The sequence below is a fragment of the Meleagris gallopavo genome, chromosome 15, assembly GCF_905368555.1.
Source record: "Meleagris gallopavo chromosome 15, MGAL_WU_HG_1.1, whole genome shotgun sequence".
Lineage (NCBI taxonomy): Eukaryota > Metazoa > Chordata > Aves > Galliformes > Phasianidae > Meleagris > Meleagris gallopavo.
The window spans coordinates 12,760,916-12,785,987 of NC_139418.1; the positions used below are offsets into that span (position 1 = coordinate 12,760,916).

Below are 25,072 nucleotides of genomic sequence, written 5' to 3' on the forward strand. Positions count from 1 at the left end.
GAGGTAGAAATGGACCAGTTGCCAGGGCGACAGCATCCTCCTGCAACATAGAAACCACGGTTTCCATGGAAACCTTTTTGCCCCAGTTATTCTGCCACTGCCACATCCTTCAATTTGCCTTTAAGATTTGCATTTTGGAGTTGCCCCCCTTCCTATAGTGGCTGTGAGACCCCCCAGGCAGCCCCCAGGGCCAGGTCCCCAGCAGGGCCGCGGTCCCCAGGGCGGGCGATGGGTTTGGGAAGCGGTTGCCCCGGCAACAGAAACAGGGCGTTTCTGGCAGCGGTGGTCACCATGGGGATGGGGATGCTGACGAAGGCTTGTGAGGCTGAGAAGACAAATTGCCCTCATCATTATCTCCAGGCTTGTCAATCAAACATATTCCCTTATTTACCTCGGCGAGGAGAGAGCCCCGGGAGCACACGGAGAGGGAGGGAGCGAGAGGAGAGCTGCTTGCCCCAAACTCCGCACCGGGGAGGGAGCATTGCCAGCCCTTGGGATGGCCACCATCACCTGCAACCGCTTCACCGAGGAGTACCAGCTCTTTGAGGAACTGGGCAAGTAAGTTGGAAAGGGGCTTGGATGTGCCCCCAACACTCGGAGCAGGAGCGGGGCTGGGGAAGTGCCTGAGCAGAGCTGGAAACAGTGGATATGGGGAAAAGCAATGGGCACAAAGCGCTGGGGAGCAGTGAGGGGACTGGGGTCGGGATGGGGTCTGCTAGTCCCTGTTCCGTCTCCTCCTGACTTCAAGTGCATGCCAATAGGTGCAGACCCAGTGCACCGCATTTTGGGGCTGGGGAGGGGTTGACTGCCCCTCTTATGGAAAAAAAAAACACAACACTCCTGGAAGAGGATGCTGCCTGCTCCCCCAGTAACTTCCCCCACTGGGAGGAGGGACGGGACAGCCGAGGGGGAAAGCCCCAGTGGTGGGCGCCCTCCGGTTCCTTTAGGGAATTTCTCTGTGCAGATTCCCCAGCGTTTGACTCATCCCGTAGGATACTGAACCTGCAGGGTAGCCCTTGTGGAAACCCCACTCAGAGCTGGGGATCTACCCACCCTGTCCCCCATCCCATCCGTATGTGTGAGTGCCCCACACTGAGCCTCAGCCCGTGCTTTGCTGCAGGGAGGGCTCAGTGGGTCCGCGTGGCACTGCCTGCTGCAAATCAGGGTGCGTGCGAGGGTGCAGAGAATAGCAGTTGGGGCAGTTCTGGGGGTGCACTGAGCACCCCAAGGCAGAACACTGTGTTTGTCCCAGCAACACACATGTCCTCATTGCTGGGCAGCGGATGCTCCATGTCTCAGTGGGGAGAGAGTGGCTGTAAAATGAGTGTACAAGGAAGCAGGCATATGCCTCTCTTTGGTTTGGTTTGGTTTTGGTGCCTGTTTTTGGTGCTGCCCCAGAGCCGGGTGCCCCTGCTGCTGGCGGGGTGCCCTTTGTCAGATAGGTGTGTGGCCGTGGCAGTCTGTAGGCATGGAAACTTGATCCAGACCCGCATCCCTGCATCGCCGGGCAGCCTTCGCTGAAATGTGCACCCATGCGTGCGAGGGCGTGCAGAACGGGGGCGAGAGAAAAAGGAGAGGACAAAGATGGAGAACTCAAGAGGCTGACACAGGGGAGGACGTTGTGCCAGGCGGGATGCAGCTGGTGCTCCCCGTTCAGATGGGGGAGCGGGTCGCTGCTGCAAACAAGTGCAGAGCAGAGGGCTGGTCCTGGGGTGTGCTGATGGACACATACATCTACATGCAGTTGGGGCAGGTGCTGGGGGTTGGTGTGTAGCTATGATTGAGGAGCGGTGAGTGGGGAGCAGCTCAGTGCTGTGCAGAGAGCCCCAGCTGGTGCTGCAAGCGGAGTGCCCAGGACCTGGCGCATGGTATGGTTTGGGACCTGATTTTCCAGAGGTTTCCCAGCTTTTCTAGGTTCTGCAGGTGGTCAGAAGGGCAGCGGTGCCCACAAGGGATGCTGCTGGACCGGGTGCAGTACAGGGAGCATGGTGGGGAGCTTTTGGGCTGTGTGTGATGGGGGAGGCCTGGGATGGGAGTGAGGCTTTGCCAGATGGGGTGAGCACCCAGACCTGGTGAGACAGACAGGCAGATGTGTTTCTCCACCTTCACTAATTAATGAGCAAAGCCTGCAGCAGTAGCTTGCGCCCCAGCCAGCCTGGAGCACCCGGCATCCCCTGACACAGAGGCAGAGCAGCTCAGCCCAGCAGATCTCGTAGCTCCATGCATCCCACCACACCTCCCCTTGGTTCGGCAGAGGCAGGTATAGGGCTGAGAAACGTTCCCAAGTCAGAGCCCTTGCTGACCTGTCAGTGTGATGTGGTGCTGGTTGGGAATTTTCCACTGGGATGGTTTCCAGTGCATCCCACACTTTCAACAATCAGTGGTTTCCCATGGGGAAATTTCCGCTCTGTGAGCTCAGGAAGAGAAATCAGGACGGAGTGCTGCATGGCTCGCTGCGGCAGTGGCTGCCCATAAACCCAGCAAGGGTGATGGCATTCCCAGTGCACAGCCTCAAGGAGCTGGTGCTATCCCCTCCACCCTCCCCAAGCTGCCTGTGTTTCTTTTCTACCCAAAGAAGGCCAGTGAAGGGTGCTGGGTGCCAGGCAGCTGTTCCCAACCCCTTTGCCATTCCTTCAGCTTCCAACCAACATGATATGCATCCAGTGGGGCTGTCCCAAACACAGGACACAGACCTGATCCCATATTCCTGTAGGGGATACCCGCATCTGCAGCATCCCTGCAGGACGCCAAGCTGGCAAGGGGCTGCAGCACTCCCCCTCGCCCCCCCCTGCAACCTGCGGGAGAGCCAAGGGATGGGGCGAGGAGCAGGGGCAGCACGGGGGCAGCAGGGAGAGGATCCTGCCCACGGCCAGCCAGGTAGGACAAACAGCAAGAGCAGCTCCTTGGGTGCCTCTGAATCCGCCCCCACAGCAGGTTCAGGGAGAGGCTGGCGGCAATTAGTGTGCGCTCAGCCCCTCCGCTCCCAGAGCTGCAGGAGAGGGTTTTCATTAAAAAAAAAAAAAAAAAGATATGGAGGAACAAAAAATCCCCAGCCCACACTCTTCTCTCTAGAAAGGAGATAAAATGCCTCGGAGGAGGAGGAGGTGTTGAAGAGAGGGAGGGCGGCAGCAGCGCAGCCTGGAGCTGGCAGGGAAAGTGTGAAGAAGGGGGAGCGGAGCATCCCCGTGTCAGAGGCGCTGGGGGGGCAGGCAGGACCTTGGGGACAGGGCATGGGGGTCACATCCGGGCTAGGGGACACTGGCACTGGCTATGGGACTGCGAACCAATGGCAGGAGCTGGCAGGGATGAGGTCCAATGTGGGATGTGCAACCTGTGCCTGTGCACTGCATCTGTACCTAACCCCATAGCTTAGTTGAGCTCAAATGAATGAATGGGTGAATAGCTGTGAGTGCTTGGACATCAGTGGCTGAGAATATCCAGGAGCAATGCAGGAGAACCAGGGACTATTGTTCCCCTCATGCTAACCTGGGGTTGGGACATAGCCCAGACCTGCGTCTCCAGCCTCTGGTACAGCCTTGGGGCACCCACATCTCTCCAGCCCTACGTAGGATCATGCAGCGGAGCCCCACAGTGGGTTTGGAGCTGGGCCGAGCATCTGGGACTTCTCTGCTGTGAGCGTTGCTGCATTGCCACTAAGCAAAGGGGGATCTTTAGGAAAAAGGAGCAAAGATGGGTCATGGGGGAGGAAGGAGCCTCCAGTCTCAGTGCTGATGGGACTCCTGGTGGGACAGGATGAGCAGAACTAGGGGCAGCACGGCTCCAGACTCCCCATCATGTCAAGCTGAATAAGAAGGATTTCTCAATCCCTTTCCAATTAAGCCCCTCCAGGCTATGGGAATAGGAACAGCTCAGCTATTCCAGAGGTCAGGATCAAACTGCAGAATGAGGAAGCATCAAGCTCCTTCCTCTCCTTCCCTCCAGCTGCTCTCCGACACGTGCCTCAGGTGATGCTGCACGGGCTGGCAGCTCCGCTGGGGCTCCTGCACCCCACTGCTTGCCTGTTCTGCTAAAGATCTCACTCAGCCCCAAATTGCCCATCTCCACCCACCTCCACCACTACAATCAATTATCCACTGCTGCTTGGCAGCGTGCTCGCGTATTGCGGCCTTTTATTCCTCGCCATGGAGCAGGAGCGGGGGAAGAGGGAGCAGGAGGAGGCATTGCTTTTGATAGTTGTTATTTCAGCCATCGGAGGGGTTTGGCAGCAAAGGGAGCCTGGTACAAAGGTTGTGCTCAGCAGGGCAGTGCGCTGCTGCTGCGGTGGGTTTGCAGCCACAGGGATCTTGCACCGGTCGCCTGCAGCCATGGTGAGTGCTCATAGCTGGTTCTGAAAATTGCTGCAGTGATTGTGAGCTCTGAAGCCAGCAAAGACACTCGTACACATGGAGTGAAGTGGTTGAGTGCTGTGCAACAGCTGTGTCCATTCCCAGTGTCCCCAAGGAGCTCCTGGTAAATCTCTGCCCTTTCTCTGCCAGTAGTGGATAAAGCAGAACTGAAAGGGATGAAAGAGCACTGAGGAGTGAATCCTGCAGCCATCCCCAGGGCTATCTCTGCCTTCCCACGTCCCCAAGGACTGCAGTGCCAGGAAGCACCCACTTTGCTCCCCCACTCTCAAAAATCTTTCCTCTTTCAATAGCCATGCCATGCAATGCCATTCCATCTCACCCTATGCCATGCTGTCCTATCTCACCCCATGCCATCCCATGCCATCCCATCCCATCCCATCCCACCCCATCCCACCCCATCCCATCCCCACCGCTGCCCCCCAGAACATTAGGACTGACCCGTGTCCTTGCCTGTACTGAGCCCTTCACCTCCCTCTGCTCCTCATCTTCCCAGGGGTGCCTTCTCCATTGTCCGGAGATGTGTGAAGGTGTTGGCAGGACAAGAGTATGCGGCCAAAATCATCAACACCAAGAAGCTGTCTGCCCGAGGTAGGTGCTGGGGGCACACAGGAGGTTGGCAAGGTTTGGTGGCAGGGAAGACCTTTGCCCCACCCCATCCTCACTGTGGTGCATCCTGAGCTCCTCGATGAATGGCCCATTAAATGCATGGACATTGCCAGTGAGCGCCCTGCTGGGAGGCTGTAATTAACTTGCTGCCCCTGCTGCTCTCCCTGACGCCACTGCTCACCTCTGAAAGCAAAAATGAAGCACAGAAAATTGTGACAAGCTGCTGTCTGACCTCAAATCAAACCACTGCGTGCCAATGCAGTACAGCGCTGACGCCTAACTGAGGAGCTCGGCTCCAAACCCCCATTTGGAGGTGGAAATCCCCCACAGCTTGCTGCTCTCCATCCTCTCCTCAGGTTTGCAATGTCTCTGTGTCCATCTGTCAGCTGGAGAGAGCCTCAGGGTTATTTTAGCTGCTCTGCTGGCTGGAACTGGTGGCTTCTGGTGGTAATAGACACATGCTCTCTCCCATTGTGCAGCGCTGCGGCATGGCATTGGCCATTGCCTGGGCTGCATGCTGTCCCCAGAGGGACGCATTGGGCTGGTGGCCCGTGGGAATGTGTCCCGTGGGGATATATCCTATGGGAATGTGTCCCAAGAGGATGTGTCCCATTGGAATGTATCTCACAGGGATGTGTGCCACTGACATATGCCAGCAGCTATGCCACACGCAAAGGTCTGGTGGGATGGTGTGCAGGGAGGAATGGTGCTGCAGGACACCCCGGGGTGCCTTTGGATATGCTTGGCTACCGTCAGAGCAGGAGAGAACCTGCAGATTAGGGAGAAGAAATGATTTTTGAGTGCAGACTGCAGTTGGATTTGTGGGGGAGACGATCCTGTGGCCAGGTGGAGCTGGGTCCCCATCTGGCTGTCCCCATCTCCTTTCTGTGACCATTGGTTTCTTCTAAGCAAACGAGTTTGCCTTCCCAAAAAGCAGCAATGCTGCACTTTCCCTTGGCTGGTTAATCTCAATCTCTGCAGATGAGGAAACCCAATGGGAAACTATCTGCAGATGGGGAAACTGAGGCAGAGAGTGGGGAAGGGTGATTTGCCCAGTGTCACCATGGGGCTGGGGCAGAAAACAGCTCTCCTATCTCCTGGAGAAGTGATTACCCCCATGATGCTGACCCTCCACACCTCCATCCTCCACCCACAGTGGACTTTGGCTATGGAAAGAACAGCCTAAGGCACCCATCCCCTGTCTCCCCATACAGACATGGTCTACGGTGGAGGAAAGGCAAGGCCAAGAAGGGTTTGTGAAGGAGCAGTGTCCCCAGAGTCGGGGCGAGTTAAAGACAGAAGGGGTGGATGTGGAAGGCTGCAGCCCCACATCTCAGTGGTTGCAGATTTGGTTCGATGCAGAGCGAGACAGCGAGGTGTGAACTTGCAAGGTAGCTGCCATGGTGCTGAGAGACAGCAGCCCTAATTATATCCTCACCTCTCCCATTGTTGGTTTCCTGCTATCGCCAAATGCCTTCAGACAGAGGTGATGTGAGGCAGCACCTGCAGAGTGCTGGAAGGCACAGCAAGCAGTTCTGGCATGGAACCAGACCCTAATGTGGGGCTGTTACCTCTTTCAGACCACCAGAAGCTGGAGCGAGAGGCTCGGATCTGCCGCCTCCTGAAGCACCCCAACATCGGTAAGCACACCCTGCGCCACTGCCTGCCCCATCCCCACCACCCCTAATGTGGGGCTGTGGGGTGGGCACTGGGGCTCCCTCCTCTTCCTCATCAGGAAGAAGTTTCTCCAAAAGGGGTCATGTACAGAAAGGCCCCCACCAAGCGCAGGGGGGATCTAAGTAGGTCCCAGCTAACCCAGTTGGCTGCACATCCCTGCGGGAGGAGCAGGACTGCATGGGGACTATTTTTACTCCTCGGATGCTGTGTTTCTCTGCATGCTCCAAAAAGCGGCTCCAGCTCTGAGCAGCAGCAGAGCGCGGCGTGGGAGAGGCGATGGCGAGGGGGAAGCGAAGACTTTCCCACCGGCCGTCCATCTGAGAGTAGCCTCCTTCAGAAAAGCTGTTTCAGGAAAACTCCCGAGCCCCTGCAAAAGACAAAAATAGGCCAGGAAGAGAGAGAGGGGAAGGGAAAAAATTGCAGCAAAAATCCCAAAGCTTAGCCTCGATGGTGATGCTGATGCAGGCTGCCTGTGCCCAGTGCTGTTATGGGGTCTGACATGGGGACAAAATAGCTGTCTGCTTGCAGCAGCATGGGATGTGCAGACCCCATCAGAGCCAGCACAGCTGGGGGCATGAGGAAGCTGGAATGCTGTGATCACTGAGGGGCTGTGAGGCTCTCTCTAGTTGCCCACAGTGCCTCCCCAGCTCTCCTCTCCCATAGGAACACCAGACTGTGCAGACAGGGTTTGCACAGACATGAGCCTGCAGGGACCAGCTCCTGCTTTGCACTATGCATGCATTAGGTGCTGCACTGGGAAGCTGCACCCGCAGCCCTGTGTCACAGCACTGTGCAAGGAACAGTGCAGATTCACCAGGTTGCATTACCCTGGAGGCACGCTGGAGCAGGACATTTTGGCTACATCCAGTCCTGGAGCTTTAGCTCTGAGTACCCATCGCCCTGTGACTGTGGGGACCAACACTGTGTTCAAAGCTCTTGGCACTGAGCAGTTTGATGCTGCCGCTGTGCTCAGCCTATGGCCAGCAGCAGATGCTCACAGGACTGAGCTATACTTAGAGCAGCTGCTCCTCATTATACCCTTGGCTCCTGGCAGCCACGGGCGATGGGACTTCCCCAAGCAGGGGATGTATCCGGACCATCTGCTTAGAGTTACACCACTCCATCTGCACGGAATTTGCTTAATCCCCTTTTGAACATGGTAGGATTCGGCAAGATCCCAGCACAATACCCCCCAAATCCCTCTCAGATGAGATGAAACAGAAGGAAACATGGTTCTTTCAACAGAGGAAGGCAGAAAAGCTGAGATTATGTGTCAGAGAGAGGTGCTGAGCAAACACAGGTGACAGAGCATGGGGGAGTGGAGACCATCAATGGGGAGGAATGAGCAGGGAATGGGGTGAGCATCCTTATTGTTAACACCCACAGCCTAAAAGGGGTGTTTCCACGCAGGGCACAGCTGGTGTAGTGTGGAGAAATGGGCTGAAAGTGGTGTCAGGTGAGCAGTGAGGAGGGGTTAAGTACACACAGCCCCAGTGAAATCAGAGCGAAGTGAGATGTGGGCAGACAATGCCAGACTGTGATTTGCACACCAGATTCTGTCCCACCTATTTCTGCACCTTTGTCACGCGTCTGACTGCTGAGCTGTGAGAACTTAGCTGAAGGGCAACGTGCTCTCACAGGGGCATCCCTTGGAGCAGGGCAAAGAGCTAGGCAGGGGGATGGGACAGAGTGCTCCTGCTCAGGGAATCTCGTCCCGTGATGATTCCTGGGCATCCCCAGCAGGAGCGCTCCCAAGGAGAGAAGAAAGGTCATGAAGAGGAGGGAAAAAATAACTACAGAGACAGGTCAGAGTCAGGGCTGGGTTGGCAGCCCGGCACCATCCTGACCTGAGCTGGGATCTCAGCCAACTGCTGGCTGTCCCCAGTTTAGATGTGACTTCTGAGCTATGGCTCATGGAGGCCCTTGGCTGAGTGGGACTCCTGCCAGTCAGTGGCAATGGGAAGAGGGGCGGGGGGGGGATGAGCTCCCAGCAGATATCCCTGCTATGCCAATGGGCACCCAGACTCCCCAGGCAGAGTGAGAGGAGCCAGGCAGCCCATAACCCGCTGTCTCTGCTGCAGTGAGGCTCCATGACAGCATCTCTGAAGAGGGCCACCACTACCTGATATTTGACCTGTGAGTGCCATTTAAAATCATCTTCTAATCTGCTGCATGCTCTCATCAAGGTGATGTGCCCCATAGCCTCCTCCATCTCATCCCTACCCTTCTGTGGGCTACCTTGAAGTCCTTCTCTGCATAGAGAGGGAAGAGCCAGGCTTTGGGTCCTTAAAGTTTGCAGCTGGACTTGATCTTTGTCAGTTCTTCCCATCCCATATCCCATCACATCCTATTCTATGCCAGGCAGATGACAATCTGTCCCTGCCCCACTCCCTTGTGCATGGCAGCAGTACTTGGGTGGTTACTAGAGCTGAGAATGCTGTGAACAGACCCAGCCCTGCTGCATGCCCAGTGTGAATCCCTTGTTCTGTCCCAGGGTCACTGGTGGGGAGCTGTTTGAGGACATCGTGGCCAGAGAGTACTACAGCGAAGCGGATGCCAGGTGAGCAAGGATCTGGGCAGGAAACGACAGGAGGTGTCCCATGTCCCCACAACTTCCCAGGGCTCTATGCGCTCTGCTTTCTGCAATTCAAACTCTTGCTCTGATGTTCATCACTTGGAAGCCCTAAGGAGGGTTGACTGGGGCAGAATGGCTGAGGGGGCAGTTTCCAAGTATCTCTGTGCCTCTTGGCTTTGCCCCATGTACAGGGCATAGTCCATACTATTAAGTCCAAATGCTTAAGGGGTTGTTGAGCTCCGTGCTACCTCTGCCTCCGTGAAAATATCCCTATTTCAAGACAAAAAGCAATCATAATTAACAGATTGCTTGTACTGAATCCACTTCCAACGCATCCTCTTATTAGTGTCATACAAATAACATAATGTAAATAAAGACCTGCCTTACAGACAGCTGTTTTGGAACAAAAGTGATCATAGCCTCATTCTTTTTCCCTGCCTTTCTCATGCATGCAGTGAGGCTGGAGTTTAACGAACTTGGCATAGCAAACTGACACAGCGAGAGCCACCCATATTAGACAGGGCTGGGAAAATGGGACTGAAGCATCAGCTGCATGGCCAATGGACACAGCTGCTCTGTTCACCTTTAGAGACCAAACTGGGCTGGTACCATGTCTGTACCCTCGGTCCCCAGCTCCTGGTGCCAGCTTTGCGGGAGCCCACGGGTGCATGCATAGTCCCAGCTCCCTGCTCACCTGTTGGTGGCCAACAGTTGGGTCACCACCATCAAGTGATGTGGTGGAGAGGGACACCGTTCTGCAGGGCTGCAGGTGGGATGTGGCGATGGGAGAAGGGCAGGAGGATGAGATGCAGCCACGTGGATGTAATTAAGGCACTTGTGTGAGATTTCTCCTCTTTGCAGTCACTGCATCCAGCAGATCCTGGAAGCTGTCCTGCATTGTCACCAGATGGGGGTGGTCCACCGGGACCTGAAGGTATGGGCTGCAGGGATGGGTCTGTGGAAGGGTGTGGGGACCCCATCAGTGGTGCAAGACACTGTGGGGCAATGCCTGGCACCCTCCAGGGCGGGGAAGAAAGCCATATGGGGGCTCCTGGAAAGCTTCGGCAGCTCTGGAGCAAAACAACACAAGAGAGAGTGGGTAGAGAGATGCTTATAGACCATGGTCCTCTATGGGGCACTGGGATACACAGTCCCACAGAGCAGTGGGACCACATCCATCCTTCCCCCAGCTGTGTTTGGAAGTCATAGCAGAACCCATAGGTTCTCTCTGAGACCCTCTCCTCCTCCTGCAGCCTGAGAACCTGCTGTTGGCCTCCAAGCTGAAGGGGGCTGCTGTCAAACTGGCTGACTTCGGTCTCGCCATTGAGGTGGAGGGAGACCAGCAAGCCTGGTTTGGTGAGTATGGCTGTGGGTTATCCACTGGGCCCTGCTCAGGTTGGGTCAGTGGTGTCAGGCCTGGGGGGCTGAACACCCCCAAGCCAACTGTATGGGGATGCTTGCAGCATGCAGGGTGTATGATGGGCTCTCTATCGCAGGTTTTGCTGGCACCCCAGGATACCTCTCCCCTGAGGTGCTCCGCAAGGATCCCTATGGCAAAGCTGTAGACCTGTGGGCTTGTGGTAAGGGAAGTTAATCTCAAGAATGTTCTCAGTTTCTCTCCCTGATTGGGGCCGGTCCCTAGCATGACAGTGCAGTGTCTCTCACTCACCTGCTGACCCCATGTCCCCTCCTGCACAGGCGTCATTCTCTACATCCTGCTGGTTGGGTACCCACCATTCTGGGATGAAGACCAGCACCGCCTGTACCAGCAGATCAAGGCTGGGGCTTACGACGTGAGTGCATTTCTCTTTCTGCCCCCTCCACTACCACCCTTTCCTCCTGCTGCCCCCTCACTGCAGTCTGCTGCTCCAGAAGAGTGACTGGAATGAGTCAGAAGGGAATGAGTTTCCTTCCCTTGCTCTGGTTGTAGAGGGCTGACTGAGATGCCATGCCCAAGTGCACATGGCATCTTTCAGTCTACTTTGCAGAACAGATGGGTCTCGTCCTGGGTCTTGTCCTCCCTCCAGCCCTGCTCCCCAACTGGCAGCAATTCCCATTTGCTCCCATGAGTTCCTCTGCCTGCTCCCACCTGGGGCTGGAGGAAAACCAGCCCAATTGCTGAGGACTGCTGCTCCTCGCCTTGCTCCCTGCCCTCCCTCATCCATCCCTCTGTTGGCAGTTCCCCTCCCCTGAGTGGGACACTGTCACTCCTGAAGCGAAAGATCTCATCAACAAGATGCTGACCATCAACCCATCCAAACGCATCACGGCAGCGGAGGCTCTGAAGCACCCCTGGATATCGGTGAGTCGGGTGGCACTCACCCACAGGGACCCAAGCTCTGTGGGCATAGGGGTTTGCATTGGGATCCTGCACACGTGTGCACTGAGCCAAGTCTCTCTTTTCCCAGCACCGTGCCACCGTGGCCTCATGCATGCATAGACAGGAGACAGTAGATTGCCTGAAGAAGTTCAACGCCCGGAGGAAGCTAAAGGTAATTTGCACACTGTCCTACCCAGGCTGGTGCAGAGCGCTTGGTGGGGTCTGTGGGGGCTGGGTGCTGAGTGGGGAGAGTCAGGGTTTGTGTGGATTTGCACCAGGCTGCACGCAGTGTGACACAGAGCAGGGCAGCTGCAGGCTACTAACATGATTATCAAGAAAAGAAACTGGCTATGAACTGTTATTACTTTTCAGCCAGACAAGTAATCAAATTAGTTCAGGCATGCACTTCAAAATGGTAATCCATTACTGCAGGCAATTAGTCCTAAGTAATCTCATTATACGCTGAGCAACTAGTTAGTAGAGTCAGATGGAGAAGGGGCAGCATTTTTCTGGGTGTTATTTTGCAGTGTTGCTGTATGGGCGGCTTCCATGAAAAATCCCCATCCCTTTCATTGCAATCACATCCACTTCCGCTCCCGGCGGCTCCCCTTGCCACCAGCTGCCCACCCCAGCCAGCAAAGAATGGGATTGAAATGTGCCCTGGGTTATTGAATATCCCTTTAATCTTTGAGGGAAGATTCAGAGCCTGCAACCCAATGCCCTGGCGTTAGGGATAAGAAGTTGGGTCAGCCTGTGGGCCAGCTTCCTTCCAGCAAAGGGTGTGGGGGACAGGTGACACACAGAGCTGGGAGCATGGGGACCCGGTGGCTCTGCGCATTCCCTTCCTTTCTGCCTTTTGTGTGTTGTAGGGAGCCATCCTCACCACCATGCTGGCCACCAGGAACTTCTCCGGTAGGTGCCGTCTCTGGTTTCCTCTTCTTAGGGCAGAGCTGGGGAGGGCAGCTACAGTGGGGCTGAAACTGCAGCTGGGTGCTCTGGGGAGGTGGTGATTTGGTGCCCTCCCTCCTGGAGATGTTTGTGATGTGGATTTTCCAGGTGCCCCAGCAGCACAGGGTCCCCCCGCTTCGCCCACCTTGGGATGCTGACCGTACAGCGATGCTGCTCCCCTTCCACATCCCTGCATCCCCAGGGCTGCACTGAGAGGCAGGGGCAAGGATGGAGCATGGCAGTCTGCAGGGTTCTCAGCACAGCATGGCTTGTTTCTAGATGGGAATTTTGGAGTGCTTTGCTGAGACACCCCAGGAGCCGGGTTTTGGGGTGGGCAGGGGGAATCGGGGGCAGCTGGCCCAGCCAGGAGTCGTGCAAATGGCCACAGCCAGGATTGGCATCTGCATTTGTCGCAGGGGGTGGGGAGATCATGCTGACATATTTAGCACTTGTGGGCAGCGTGTGTGGGGCTGGAGAGTCCAGCAGCTGGCGCAGATCCGGTTACGGAAGGCGCGAAGCATCAAAGGGCAGGAAACCCAAAAGCTTCTCTCCTAGCACTTCCCGTCCCACGCGACCCAGGGGCTGCCCGTGCCCCCTGCCCACCCCAGCAGGCAACAGGATCAGCACGGGACTGCTCTCACGGGCGCTCCAGGATGTGGGGTCCCTGGTGCAGCCAGGGGGTTCGGCGCTTGGCCAGCAGCTGGAGGTGGGCACTGGAAAGGCATCTGCTTTTCATCATTGTCAAAATGTGGGCTGCAGCTGTCAGGCCGGCAGGCCGGCAGCACATGATCCCAGCAGCATGGGGCTAAAATTAGAGGGGCGGCAGGCGGGCGGCCCATTCCAGCGCCGCGCCGACAGCACCCGCAGCCAGCGGGCTCCCTATGGGGCACCCCTCTGCCTCGCCGTGACGTTTGGGGACGCTGATGTCCCTCATGGAGAGCCGCTTTGGTGGGACGGGCCGGTGCTGGGGAGGTCATCCCTGAGCTCGCAGGGTTGTGCTGAAGGGGCTGTGAGAGGACGAGAGCCGCCACTCGGCTCCGCTGCCCGGCATCATGCTGCTGATCCTCGGCCTCCTGGTCCTGGTGCCCTGCCTGGCTCTGCTCACCTCTTTCCTCCTCTCTCCAGGAGGCAAAAGCGGTGGCAACAAGAAGAATGACGGCGTGAAGGTAAGTCCCCTCCTGCCTGCCTCTCCGCTCCCTGGCACTGGCAGTGGGGTCCTGGTGCTATGCCAGTGCTCCCTGAGGAACCCTGTGCTTTGAAGGATAGTTTTTGGCACTGCTTTCCTGATGTGTCCCTGAGCCACTGGAGCAGCTTTTCAGCATGGCGAGGGAAGGGGTTGGTGCTGCGGCCAGGAACAACAGAGCATAGTGGAGTCTCGCTGCTGCTTTGTTGCCCAAAAAACATGCTCGTTCCATGCCATGGAGTGGAGGAAGAGGGGCCATGGAGGTGGCTTTGCAGCCCAGAGCTGGGGGTTCAGGCTGGTGGTGGGCTTATCACCCCACCCCAGCGCAGTCCTGCTGCTCCAGGATCCCCCAGCACCATCTTATCCCCACAATGGTCCATGGAGATGTTTAACCCTCTCGACCCCGTTCCCATCTCCTATGCTCGCTGTAGATGGAAAAAATGAGGTCTCCAACTTGGCAATGTGCTGGGAACAAGCTGGTGCTGGAAGGGCTGCAGAAAGAACGGCCCATGCAAAAGTCTTTTTCTTGTCCTGTTGAACACAAACTATTGCTCAACAGTGGAGAACTTGCACGATCACAATCCTCTGCTCCAGGGCAGGGATGCAAGGTGTGAGCAGAGCTCTGAGACTCTGATTGCGGCACAGATCTCTTTTCTTCTTCTGGTCCTTTTGCAGAGACCCTGCTATTGTGAGGGTCGCAGGATTTGGAAGAGCAATGCACTCAGCTGGTTTCTTCCTTTCTTTGCTCAAAAGTTTGATGTAACCAGAGGGCTGGGGTGGCTTTTTGTTCCCCTCCCACCATACCCACTAGCTGCAGCATGCCAAGCCTGGAAGGTTTGAGACCACACAAAATCTGCACGCAGCTCCACAAAATCAAACATTCTGGCCACGCAGCATTGTTCTGCAACATGAAGCTGATGGGTTGCATTGCTATGAGAGGAAATTGCCTTGGGCAGTGGGATGTCACATGGCTCCCAGGGCAGGACTGCTGGCTTTGCACAGCCCCACAGGAGTCCCAGCAAGCTGCCTGCCAGCCCTCATCTGCTGTTTCTGCAGCCACCTAAGCAGTGATCCCAGGTAGAGGTGCCAGAGTGTGAGTTGCTGGAGCATAGCTGATTGCAATCGGGAGATGCTTTTTTAAGCATTGGTGGCTGGAGACGCTTCATCAGGCACAGACCTGAATTATTATGTTTTCCAGCAAAAAGGAATTGCCTTGATTTCATCTCTAGGTGTCATGATAGAAGACCACTTACTGGCCCAGTATCCTAACAGAGATCTCTGTTGGCTTTCCAAGTAGATTGACTGTGAACGTTAGCCTGGGAAGCTGGCTGCTGCGGCTAAAGCTTTGGTGGCCCACCACAGGCACCTGGCATATGGCAGGGCATTGCTGGCAGCTTGTCACTTCCTTCTGTCTCGCTGGGAAAGCAAGGCAGGGATGTGGAATCCTGCATGGATGGGTGGGCAGGTCGGGAGGGGGCTGAGGGCCCGGTCATGTGGGGGATTTGTCATCGAAAGAGTTGTCTGCACCTGGAGATATCACCTGGGCCAGCCTTCATGAGAGCAGGCACCAGGAGGGTGCTAGCCCAGGCTTGGAGAGCTCAAAGCACTCTCCCAAGGAGGTTTCCCCCCTACAAAAAGCGCTCACAGGGTCAAAAACTCCTCTCCACCCCTGCTCTGGGGTCTCCAGGAGGTGTTCTGGTCCCAGCAGCCACGATACCTTCACTGCCCTGTGTAGTGTCCCATCTTGTCACATCGTGAACTAATGAAATCACTGCCCCATGTCACATCCTGTCCCGTCCAAAATTAATGAGCTCACTGCCCCGTGTTGCATCCTGTTACTGTATGTCCCGACTTGATGCGGTCACTGCTTTGTGTTGCATTCTGTTGCGTCTGAAATTTCTGAAGTTTACTGCCCCGTGTCCTGTCCTTGGTTAGCAGAGGCTGGGAGCTGTCTCTGGCTATATGTCCCCCCGAGGTTCCTCCTGAAGCACAGCAGCGTGCCCTGCTCCAGGGACACCTGTTGTCCCAGGGAAGAAGGGATTAGGAACAACAAAGGACTCAGTGAAGGAGAGGACAGTGTATTGGCATGGGGGAAACTCAGTAATGATGCTGGTGGGAGCCATTTAGGAAGTGAAAAGAGCAGTGAGGATGGATGGATGTTAGTTTTCTTACTGCAGCCTATTTATCCACCCTAATGTGCTGCTGCATGGGTTTTTCCAAGAGTTTGGCACAGTGCATGCTTCTTTTATCTCTGTGGGACAGGCAGAAATGGTGCCTTGTTAAATGTGCTGGTAAACTGCTGCTTATTTGGCACTGCATCTCCTAATTCTTGCATTGGTGCTTCTTGTCACCAGCTGTGATTTGTACCCTGCAAGCTGGAGGTGGAGAAAGGCCAGTGTGCATTTCCTTGGTGGAGAGGGGAGCACTGCATGGAAAGGAAGGAGTATCCAGAACTAGTTTGGGATTGCAAGTGGGGATGCAGCAATGGGGTCTTCTTTTATAAAGCCTTAGAGCCTAGTGGTAGTGGTCAAGGATGGAGATGAATATGTGTACATACAAGACCATCTCTTGGGAGGAAATTTGATTCAGGGCAGCAGAGCTGTGTCAGGACAGCTTCTTATGGTGTGTCTGCCTTGCAGGGTTAAGAAGCGATAGCTGTGCTGGCTTTAAACCAGCCAACTTTGTGCTGAAGACAAGTCTAGGTCCAAGATGACGATTGGGTGTCTCCACAGTGGTCATCAGTATGGGTAGAATCAGTTCAACTTCATTTTTGTGCTCACAACCAACCACAGTGTTGTGCAGGTGGCAAAGCTGCCAGAGCATTTAGGCATCTCATATTGCTCCTGTAGGCTTGGTGGCCTGGACACAAAGCCAACAGAGGGGTCACCTCCTTCTGCAAAACCTTTGGGCTAGGCAGGTCCTTGGGGTGAGCAGCAACAGGGATTGTGGCAGGTCAGGAGAGAAAGGTGACAGTGGAAATGTGGGCAGGAGCTGGCACAGCCCCGCTGTGCGGTGGCATGTCCCTCCAGGAGCACCAGGTTGGCCTCGTGCCTTTTGTTTACCCTCTGTGAGGACCATGAAGGGTGGCTCAGGAGCTGCTTCCTCTCTCGTGCTGCTCTCTGCCTTTCTCACTCTGTGTCTCTTCCTGTTCCATCTCTTCTCCTTGTTTTTCCAGAAAAGAAAGTCCAGTTCCAGCGTTCAGTTAATGGTGAGTGTCCTTCGTCTTCCTCAATGCCGATATTGCTGGGCCTCTCCACATGTTCCAGCTTTCCCCCGTTTTTGGAAGTTACCTCGGGGTAGGGAAGAAGGGCCACCGGGGTTGGAGGGAACATCCTCAAAGCCGTATCACCCACAGTCCCCATTCACAGGGTTGGTGCAGGCACTTGCTGGCCACCGGCTGGTGGGAAGCCAGCCCTGGTTCTTGCTGATGGGTTCTCATGCCGTTTCTCCCAGTTCTCCTGACTCAGGTCTGCAGGCTGCATCGGTCCAAGGAGCCTTGGAGAAACACCTTCCATGCCTCTGCGGGGACTGTATGGTCATGGGACACCTTGCCAACCTACATCGGGGTATTATGGGTAATACGTCAGCAAGGCTCTGCTGGGAAGAGCTAGCAGAGCCATTGCTCTAGCTCCGCTAGCAGAGTCGCCTTGATGGGGCTCCTGGAGAGAGACGGGGGGGTCAGAACCCCCTCCACCCCAAATCTGTCTAGTGCTCAGCTGTTGATGGAAAGAGCTGTGTCTCAGCCTTCGGTGGTCCATGTGGGTCTTGGAAGCACTCTGTTGTATTGTACATTTCTTTCCCTACTCTGCGGTCAGTGTGGTCTCTCTCACTCCTGCACAGTCCCCTCTTTCTCATCCCAGCTCCTCCTCGCTGTTAATTTGTACATCTCTCTCTATCGTACAGTCAACATGGTGTCTTCCACCCCTGCGCAGCCCCTCCCCTGCCCTCCTAGCACCCCGCCGAGCCGCCCCGGACCTGCCCCACCTCTGTGTCCCTGCAGGCGTCGGTAGGACAGGCAGCGCCGTGCCTGCAAGACCCTCCCGAGCCCAGTCCACGTTCCCTTGGCACACGGCCGGGGGGGCTCGGCCAGCGCTGCACTGCGCTCGAGCTGTGGTGGAGGACGGGTTGGAGCTGCCGGCGTTTTCCTCGGCTGCCGTCCAGTCGCACAGCCGAGCGCTGTGGGGTCGGACTCGGGGGGCTGTCGGACACACAAGTTCCTCCTGGTCTGGGGAGAAGACTGGGCTCACCGTGCTGTCTCCTCTCTGTTCTTTGCTCAGGAATCGTCGGAGAGCACCAACACCACCATTGAGGATGAAGACACCAAAGGTACACCAGTGGGGTACGCCAAGGCCGTTAGCCTAGCAGCCCCTCAAGGAGTGTTGGCTATGGGAAAGCCCAGTGTCAGCACAGTGTCTCGGGGTTCCTTAAGAGTGCACTGCTAGCATAGGTGGCTTCACCACTGGGTCACCACCAGGAGTATCTGGGACGCTGCTAGTGAGGAGAGAAGGCTCACAAGACTGGAAAAGGATGATATCATTCCCTTCCTGCATTCTTGCTGAGGTCTGGGCTCCTTTGAGACCAACGTCCCTCAGAGAAAAAACTCCAGGAGAAATCTCCCTGCCCACCAGAATCAGCTTTCTAAGAATAACTCAAGGAATCATTTATTGGTGCTAATTTGTAAAGTCACTTGACTAAGTGATCTCAGCATAACATAGGATAGGCTATAGCCAGATGTATTGGTTGGATATGTGTCCTCCCAAGGCAGGGCTCCCGGTGATGCTCTGTGCAGGACAGTCTTCCTTTCTATTAGGAATGACTTTTGTGTGTCTTTTCAATAGTCTTAGCAAAACAAACAAGCAAAGAAAAACAGTGTTTTTAATTTAAATTTCTATTTTTATTCTTCTTTAAACCAACAGTACGGAAGCAAGAAATCATTAAGGTGACAGAGCAGCTGATCGAAGCAATAAGCAATGGCGACTTCGAGTCCTACACGTGAGTGTGCTCAGTTCTGGGCTGGGCTCAGCATCCCAGAGCAAGAGCCAAAGGACCTTGCTGCCAAGGGCAGGGTGACATGGCAGAGGGACGTGGACACCATCCAATAGACACAGGAGACATTGGTTTCCCAACCCCATGCTTTCTCACACTGAGATGACCACATTTCTCTGGTCTCGTTAGCACAGATGTGCCCATTTTCTGGGTTTGCAGAAAGATGAATAACTGCAAGTGTGATTTATGGTAGAAGAAGGAACATTACATCTGTGGTATCATTACACCCAGACCGCCTCAGGCTACTTGGAAGCAGAACTGCTCTCTACTTGCTGAGTTGAAGCTCCTCAGACTACACTTCTTCTGTGTCCAAGGCCTATTTAATTAGTGCATCTGAGTGAGCGCAGGTCTGCTTCCCTGCCCCAGAGGACAGCAGCAGAGATATTTTGATACAGAGCAGAGAGAATTCATTTTTCCCTGCTGTTTTTCTCCTCTCTCTTACGAAGAAGGCGGCAGTACTTAACAGGAGGTGTTGAGTGATGGAGGGACCTGTGTCGTCAGCGTCCCAGCTGAACTTGTGGGGCTGGGGACAAAGGGTGCATTGGCTTCCTGCAAGGCCAGGCCAGGCTTCTGCTTGAAGATAGTCTGTCTTGCTGGAAGCAATGAGATGACCTCTCCCTTCCCTCTCCCTTCCACCTCCCCAGGAAGATGTGTGACCCCGGGATGACTGCTTTCGAGCCTGAGGCTCTGGGGAACCTTGTGGAAGGCCTGGATTTTCACCGGTTCTACTTTGAAAACCGTAAGCTGCCCCTTGCCTCCTGAGAAACCCTTCCTACCTCCCATGGCCTGGCTACATCCCTACCTTTAGCAGCTTGCCGAAGAGAGGAGGGAAAGAGTGGCTTTGGGAGCATTTAGGCTAGGTTGGAATATCCCAGATGGTGAATGAAGAGCTGTTTGGTTAGAGTCATAGAATCAGTAAGGAAGGAAAAGACCTCTAAGATCATCAAATCCAACCCCCCCCACCACTCTGGCTGACCACATTCCTCAGTGCCACATCTCCATATTTATTGCACACCTCCAGGGATGGTGACTCTACCACCTCCCTGTGCAGCCTATTCCAATGCACTATCATTCTTCCCAAGAACAAATTTTCCTAATATTCAAGCTGATTCAACTTAAGGCCATTACCACCTGTCCTAGCTCCCTAGGTGCACCCATCCTGAGCCTATTATGTCCTCAGTCTTCTAACCCCAGGATCTCCCCTTCCACGCTGAGGAGCCACCCAAAGTCCTTCCCCTGCCTCAGGCTACCCTGATTATCCCCTTTCCAGTGTGGTCCCGGAACAGCAAGCCTGTGCACACGACGATCCTGAACCCCCACATTCACCTGATGGGAGATGAGTCCGCCTGCATCGCCTACATCCGCATCACGCAGTACGTGGACGCAGGGGGCATCCCCCGCACTGCCCAGTCTGAAGAGACCCGCATCTGGCACCGCCGGGATGGCAAATGGCAGATTGTCCACTTCCACAGATCTGGCGCGCCCTCTGTCCTACCGCAGTAAGCCCTGTGAGCATCCAGGGACTGCGATCGGGGGGCGGACGAAGCGGAAGGGTGGGATTCTATCCCAAAGAGCATAGCTGTAGGATTTGTGGTGGGGAGGAGATGGGCAGTGGTCATGAGAGGGCAGAGGGAGAGGGATGCTCTGCTGGAATGATGGCTGAAACAACATCCAGCTCTGCTTGTTGGTCTTTTGCAGCTGAAGCGTGGTACGGTCCTTGCTGGATTTGTCACTGACTGACTGCCAGGGGAGACCCCTCCAACTTTTCACCTACAGGATTTTGGCTGTTGGCTCTGCTGCTTGGTTCCTGCTGGAATAGCTCCTCGCTTCTCACTGCACTCATGCAACGGCCTCAACGGCACCTACAAGCACCCCATCTCCATCCCCTTTCACCGGGACCCCTTCCTCTGCATGAATGAAGAAAAGAAAAATCATGAACCTAAATCTGAGCACTTGATGCCTGCCAGGGCAAAAGCCTTCACCCTGGGCTGCATGGCCCCCCTACAGCCCTGCAGTCCCATACACAGATTGGGTCAGGACTCTTCATCCACCTCCATCCCCACTTCTGCTGGCAGCTCCCCAAAGAAGAGGAGGTTGTGGGGAGCTGCTCTGTGCCACACACCCTCCGCGCGCCAGTGGATTTTGCCATGCTGCTATCAAGGTCCCTGCCTGCTGCCCTGAGCTCATGCATCCCGGCAGCCTCAGCTGGGGAACCTGGGTTTTAAACCATTTGCAAAATTCAGCTTCTGTGCATCTTGGGTGAGGAGGGGAATATGTGGATGGGTGAGTAAAGGTGTCCTGGTTTTCTCTTCCCAGGAGGGTAAGTAGATTTGCGCCTTGGCAAGCTACCAGGACGTTCTCTTTCCTTCCTTCCTTCTCTCCTGGGAGTAGGGACTGGCAAAGCTGGGAAAAAAGAGGAGAAAGGTGACCTCTATCTATCACTACAGCCTAGAGAGCTCTCCCAGCCCCACCAGTGGGCTCGGGGCAGCAAATCTCTCCCACTCCCTGCTCCCATCCCTTTGGATCCTAGCCCCCAGCCCCTCGCATGCAGCATCTGCAGCTCCCCATGGCACAAAGGCTGAGGTAGCTGAGCTGGCCACTGATTGGAGACACAGACACCATTGCCCACACGACACCTTCCAGCGAAGATGAGGAATGCAAGCTTTAGTGACAAAACTCTGCAGAATCTGGTTGTGCTTTGAAGAAACAAACAAGCCTTTAGCTATCTTCTACTTTGAGCGCATGCCTTTTTATAGGAAAAAGAAAACAACCTACTGTGTATTTCGTAACTTGATTTTGAGTATTTGCTGAAATGGATCTTTATGTAATAACTAGAAACATTCAACTGTTTGGGGTAGGGGGGTGGGGGGATTTTGGGGGGTTGCTGTTTTTTGTTGCGTTTACATTTGGAGAGGGGTTGCAACACCACGCCACTCCCACCAGGGCTGCCAGCAGGCAAAGACACCAGGGCATCATGTCCCCAGGGCAGCCATGTCCCTGGGACACCAGTGTCCCCAGGCTTCTGCACCCAGGGGGCCGCTTGCATGGCAAACCCAGAAGGGGACTCTTCTGAGCCACCAAGGTATGGTTTTTAGGATGGAAGGCAGGGCCAGGACAGGGAATTTTGGTCTTGCCCCTCTACCATCAGGTAGAGGTCTGAGAGATGTGAGGGCGGTGGATTTTCCAGCAATGCTTCTGCTTCTTGTTGTCTTTTTCCAATGGAAGCCCTTTTCTCGTTGACATGGGGCTCCTGCAGTGCTGCTGCCCCAAGGACTTTCTAGCTGCACTCTCTTCATCTGCATGGCGTTTAACTTTCTAGACGGTGCGTGTGTTGAAAAACAAAGAAATTATCAAAAGAAGCACTTGTTTTGGACATTAAAAAAAAAAAAAGGAAAAAAAAGAAAAAAAAAAAAGGAAATGTTTTCTCCATGTAAATTCTGGGTGTGTATTTTGCCTTTTCTGTGGTTTTGAATGCTTTGCTCTTTGTCTAGGCAGGGATGGCTGCCTCGCAAAATGCAGCCATGTCCTTGCAGACTGCAAAAATATTTTCCTACTGGATGGAGGGGCAGGAATCCAAACTGTTGGGGTATTGAGAGGCTGTGAGAAGTTTTTGTTGTGTCCCACTGTGCAGGGACTGTGACTGTTGCTGGTAATGTTGTATAGGAGAGACTTTTTTGGAAAGAAATCTCAATGGTCCTCTTCGGATGCACGTGTACGTCCCCATGCCTTTGGTGGACCTTTGCTGGTTGACTGTGGAGCTATGTTGGCTTGCAAGAATTGCCCCCAAAGCAGGGACATCTATTCAGGGAGAGAATAAGCTTTTAAGATAGAGTCGGGGTGCTTTCATAGACCCATTTTTCTTCCTGTAGTTGCGTAGTGCTGATTTATTTTTTTTATTTTTTTTTTTTCTGTTTCATTTTTAAAGGAAGGACTCAACTCTTTCACACTTCTCCCTCCTCTCCAGCATTGGCTCTGAAGCCAGCCATGGCAAAGGTCTCATCCACCTCCTGATGTCAGAGCTGTACAGCAGATGGGTGTGAAATTGGGAAGAAAGCAGGGTGCTGTGGGGCTCAGCCTAGTTTTGGAGCTGCCGACAGCTCTGGGCTATGATGGCAAAGTTGCTCCAGCAGACAGTGCTGGAGAAAGGGCTGGGACAGGTGTTGTGTAGAGTTTGTTGGGTCTGACAGATGGGATGGTGGGGTAGATGCAGTGTCCTTTTATTAGGAGCCTACTTCAGGCAGTTGCTGGCTGAGGAGAATATCTTGCTTTCCAGAGAGGCTTTGAGCTGTTTTTTGGAGGTGATTTCTCTTCCTTGAGGCTTCCCTACCATCATCTCTCCAAGGACAGGTTCTTTGCGAGGCACCTGGATGTCTTTGCAACACCCAAAATGCTCCCAGTTCTTCAAAGGGAAGTATAGTCTTGTTTCCAATTGTTTCTAGTCTTCCAGTCAAGCCAAAGCCTGACCGAGGAAGACCCAACTTCCCAACCTGCCTAAGTAGGCAGCATTAAGCACCTGCACTTTAGAGGTCTGTTCTGCCTGGTTTCTCTCCCCACTTCACCCTGGTTCTCCAGAGCAGGTTTCTGTATCCCCAGAACATCTCTGAACAAGCACTGATAAGCCAACACCTTTTCTTTTAGTAGCCATTGCAAAAAACTTTGCCTGTCTTCCTTTGTATTTCTTGATTTTTGCCTGAACTTGCAGGAAAAGTTACTTTATAAAAAATCAACATAATCATATGTCACAGCCTTTTTTTGGCTTGCAGAGCAAGGGATGCTGCAGTTACATCTGTACCAGATGTTCTTGCTAGAGAGTGTTTGTGCTGTTGGCACCAACTGTATTGCATGCTATCTGGTATTGCCTCAGCAATACAACCAGAGTTCTGTCATCAGGTGATGACGAGGTCCAGGAGATGTTTACAATATGCAATATGGATGATGCCACCTTCTTGGGATAGAGTTTACTGCCATGGTCTTCCTGTCCCCAGTATCCTCAAGGCCGGAGATCACCTAATATCCTAGTGCAGGTACAGCCTGACTTGTCTGTCCATCCAGGTCAGTGTAAACTCAGAAGTCCTCCAATTTGTCATCTCTTCCATCTCTCAGACCACTGCAGATAACTGAATCTGAGAACTTGCTATGGCATTCTCAGGCACCCAGACCCACAGGAGGAGCTGCTCCTTTTCCTTTCTGGACTGCCAGGGTCCAGTTTCAGCTGCAACACCTTCATTTCTCAGGTCTTGCTGGTATATCCACCCCGGAAAGAGAAGAAGCCATCCCTGGGCCTCTGCTCTTTGCTGGAGAGAGCAAATGCTCTGCTCCTCCCTCTAGGCAGGCACAGCCAGGACAGCTCTTTCCCCTTCCCAAATAAATGCTCCACTTTCCAGGCACCAAACCCCACAAATTTGCCTCGTCTCCCTCTGCCCAACATGAATCTATGACCCCGTGGAGGTATGCAGGATGGAGCTGGCAGTACTTGGAGCTCATGGACTTCTGAGAAACACCAGCAAACAGCAGAGCTGTGTTTCAAAGGGCAGCTACACTTTTCGTGTAGCCCTATGGACCAAGAGCTGTGTGCCAGCAGAAGATCCCATAACCAAATCCTCTGATCATCCCAGGAGCTGGGCTAACCCTCCATCTTCCATCACGGGATACTTCTCATGATCTACAGAACTGTCTTGATGCAAATGTCCAGCTAACAGGAGTGTGTCGAAGACTTTGCCATTGCCCATTTCCAAAAGTGCAGACCCCAGCCCTTTCGTTCCAGACAGGGAAACTCAGATTTTGAATGGGCTGTGGGCACATCAAAGTAGGGGATAGTGGCCTCTGTGCCATCTGTCCCCCAGAGGCCACCTTCCTCAGCAGACAGTCCTTTTTGCCCTTAGGTACAGAAGAGAGGGTGTGGAGGGGGCTGTATCAAGTGGCTCCTTCCTTCCTTGAGTTGTTGTCCCCTTTTTCTAACTGTTGCACAATTTTAGGGTTTTTGTAACATTTTTTGGACAAGCAGGGAAAATACATTCACAGTGGTTTAAGAAAAAAAAAAAAAAAAACAAGATCTCTCTCTCATATTATATATACATATATAAATATATATATGCATACAGGAATTCTCTATGGAAATATTTATTTAAGATGACTGCAAAAATATATATATATTAATTAAGAGTATACTAAGCTTTGTCAAGCAACATAAACCAGGCCCTGGGGAGGGGTGGCTGCCCATCTCCTGTGTCTGTAAGTCCATACGGTTGCAGCTGAAGCCTTTTTCCTTTTGTATGCTTACTCAATCCTTCGAGCAGTGCGACCACGTTGGATTCAGTGGGCTCTCGATGCGGGGGGGGGAGGGATTGGTA

At 54.1% G+C, this 25,072-nt stretch overlaps 1 protein-coding gene across 1 annotated transcript; it reads left to right on the plus strand.

The window, feature by feature from the left end:
- Positions 1 to 448: 448 nt before the first annotated feature.
- CAMK2A (calcium/calmodulin dependent protein kinase II alpha) lies at positions 449 to 24,772 on the plus strand. The gene is made up of 19 exons (XM_010719194.3): positions 449 to 558; positions 4,861 to 4,955; positions 6,554 to 6,613; positions 8,732 to 8,786; positions 9,145 to 9,210; positions 10,087 to 10,159; positions 10,479 to 10,581; positions 10,722 to 10,805; positions 10,924 to 11,018; positions 11,405 to 11,527; positions 11,634 to 11,717; positions 12,415 to 12,457; positions 13,619 to 13,659; positions 16,852 to 16,884; positions 17,954 to 18,002; positions 18,593 to 18,668; positions 19,367 to 19,461; positions 19,993 to 20,230; positions 20,421 to 24,772. Exons 1-18 carry the CDS (start codon positions 497 to 499, stop codon positions 20,223 to 20,225), a joined length of 1,470 nt encoding a protein of 489 aa, XP_010717496.3. The 5' UTR covers positions 449 to 496; the 3' UTR covers positions 20,226 to 20,230; positions 20,421 to 24,772.
- Positions 24,773 to 25,072: the final 300 nt, after the last annotated feature.

Bases quoted from the DNA above. Each gene is read 5' to 3' on its own strand.
- CAMK2A (XM_010719194.3), top strand. From the start codon at position 497: ATGGCCACCATCACCTGCAACCGCTTCACCGAGGAGTACCAGCTCTTT. The intron at 559-4,860 runs GTAAGTTGGAAA...TCATCTTCCCAG, and splicing joins CTCTTTGAGGAACTGGGCAA to GGGTGCCTTCTCCATTGTCC. The intron at 18,669-19,366 runs GTGAGTGTGCTC...CCACCTCCCCAG, and splicing joins GGCGACTTCGAGTCCTACAC to GAAGATGTGTGACCCCGGGA.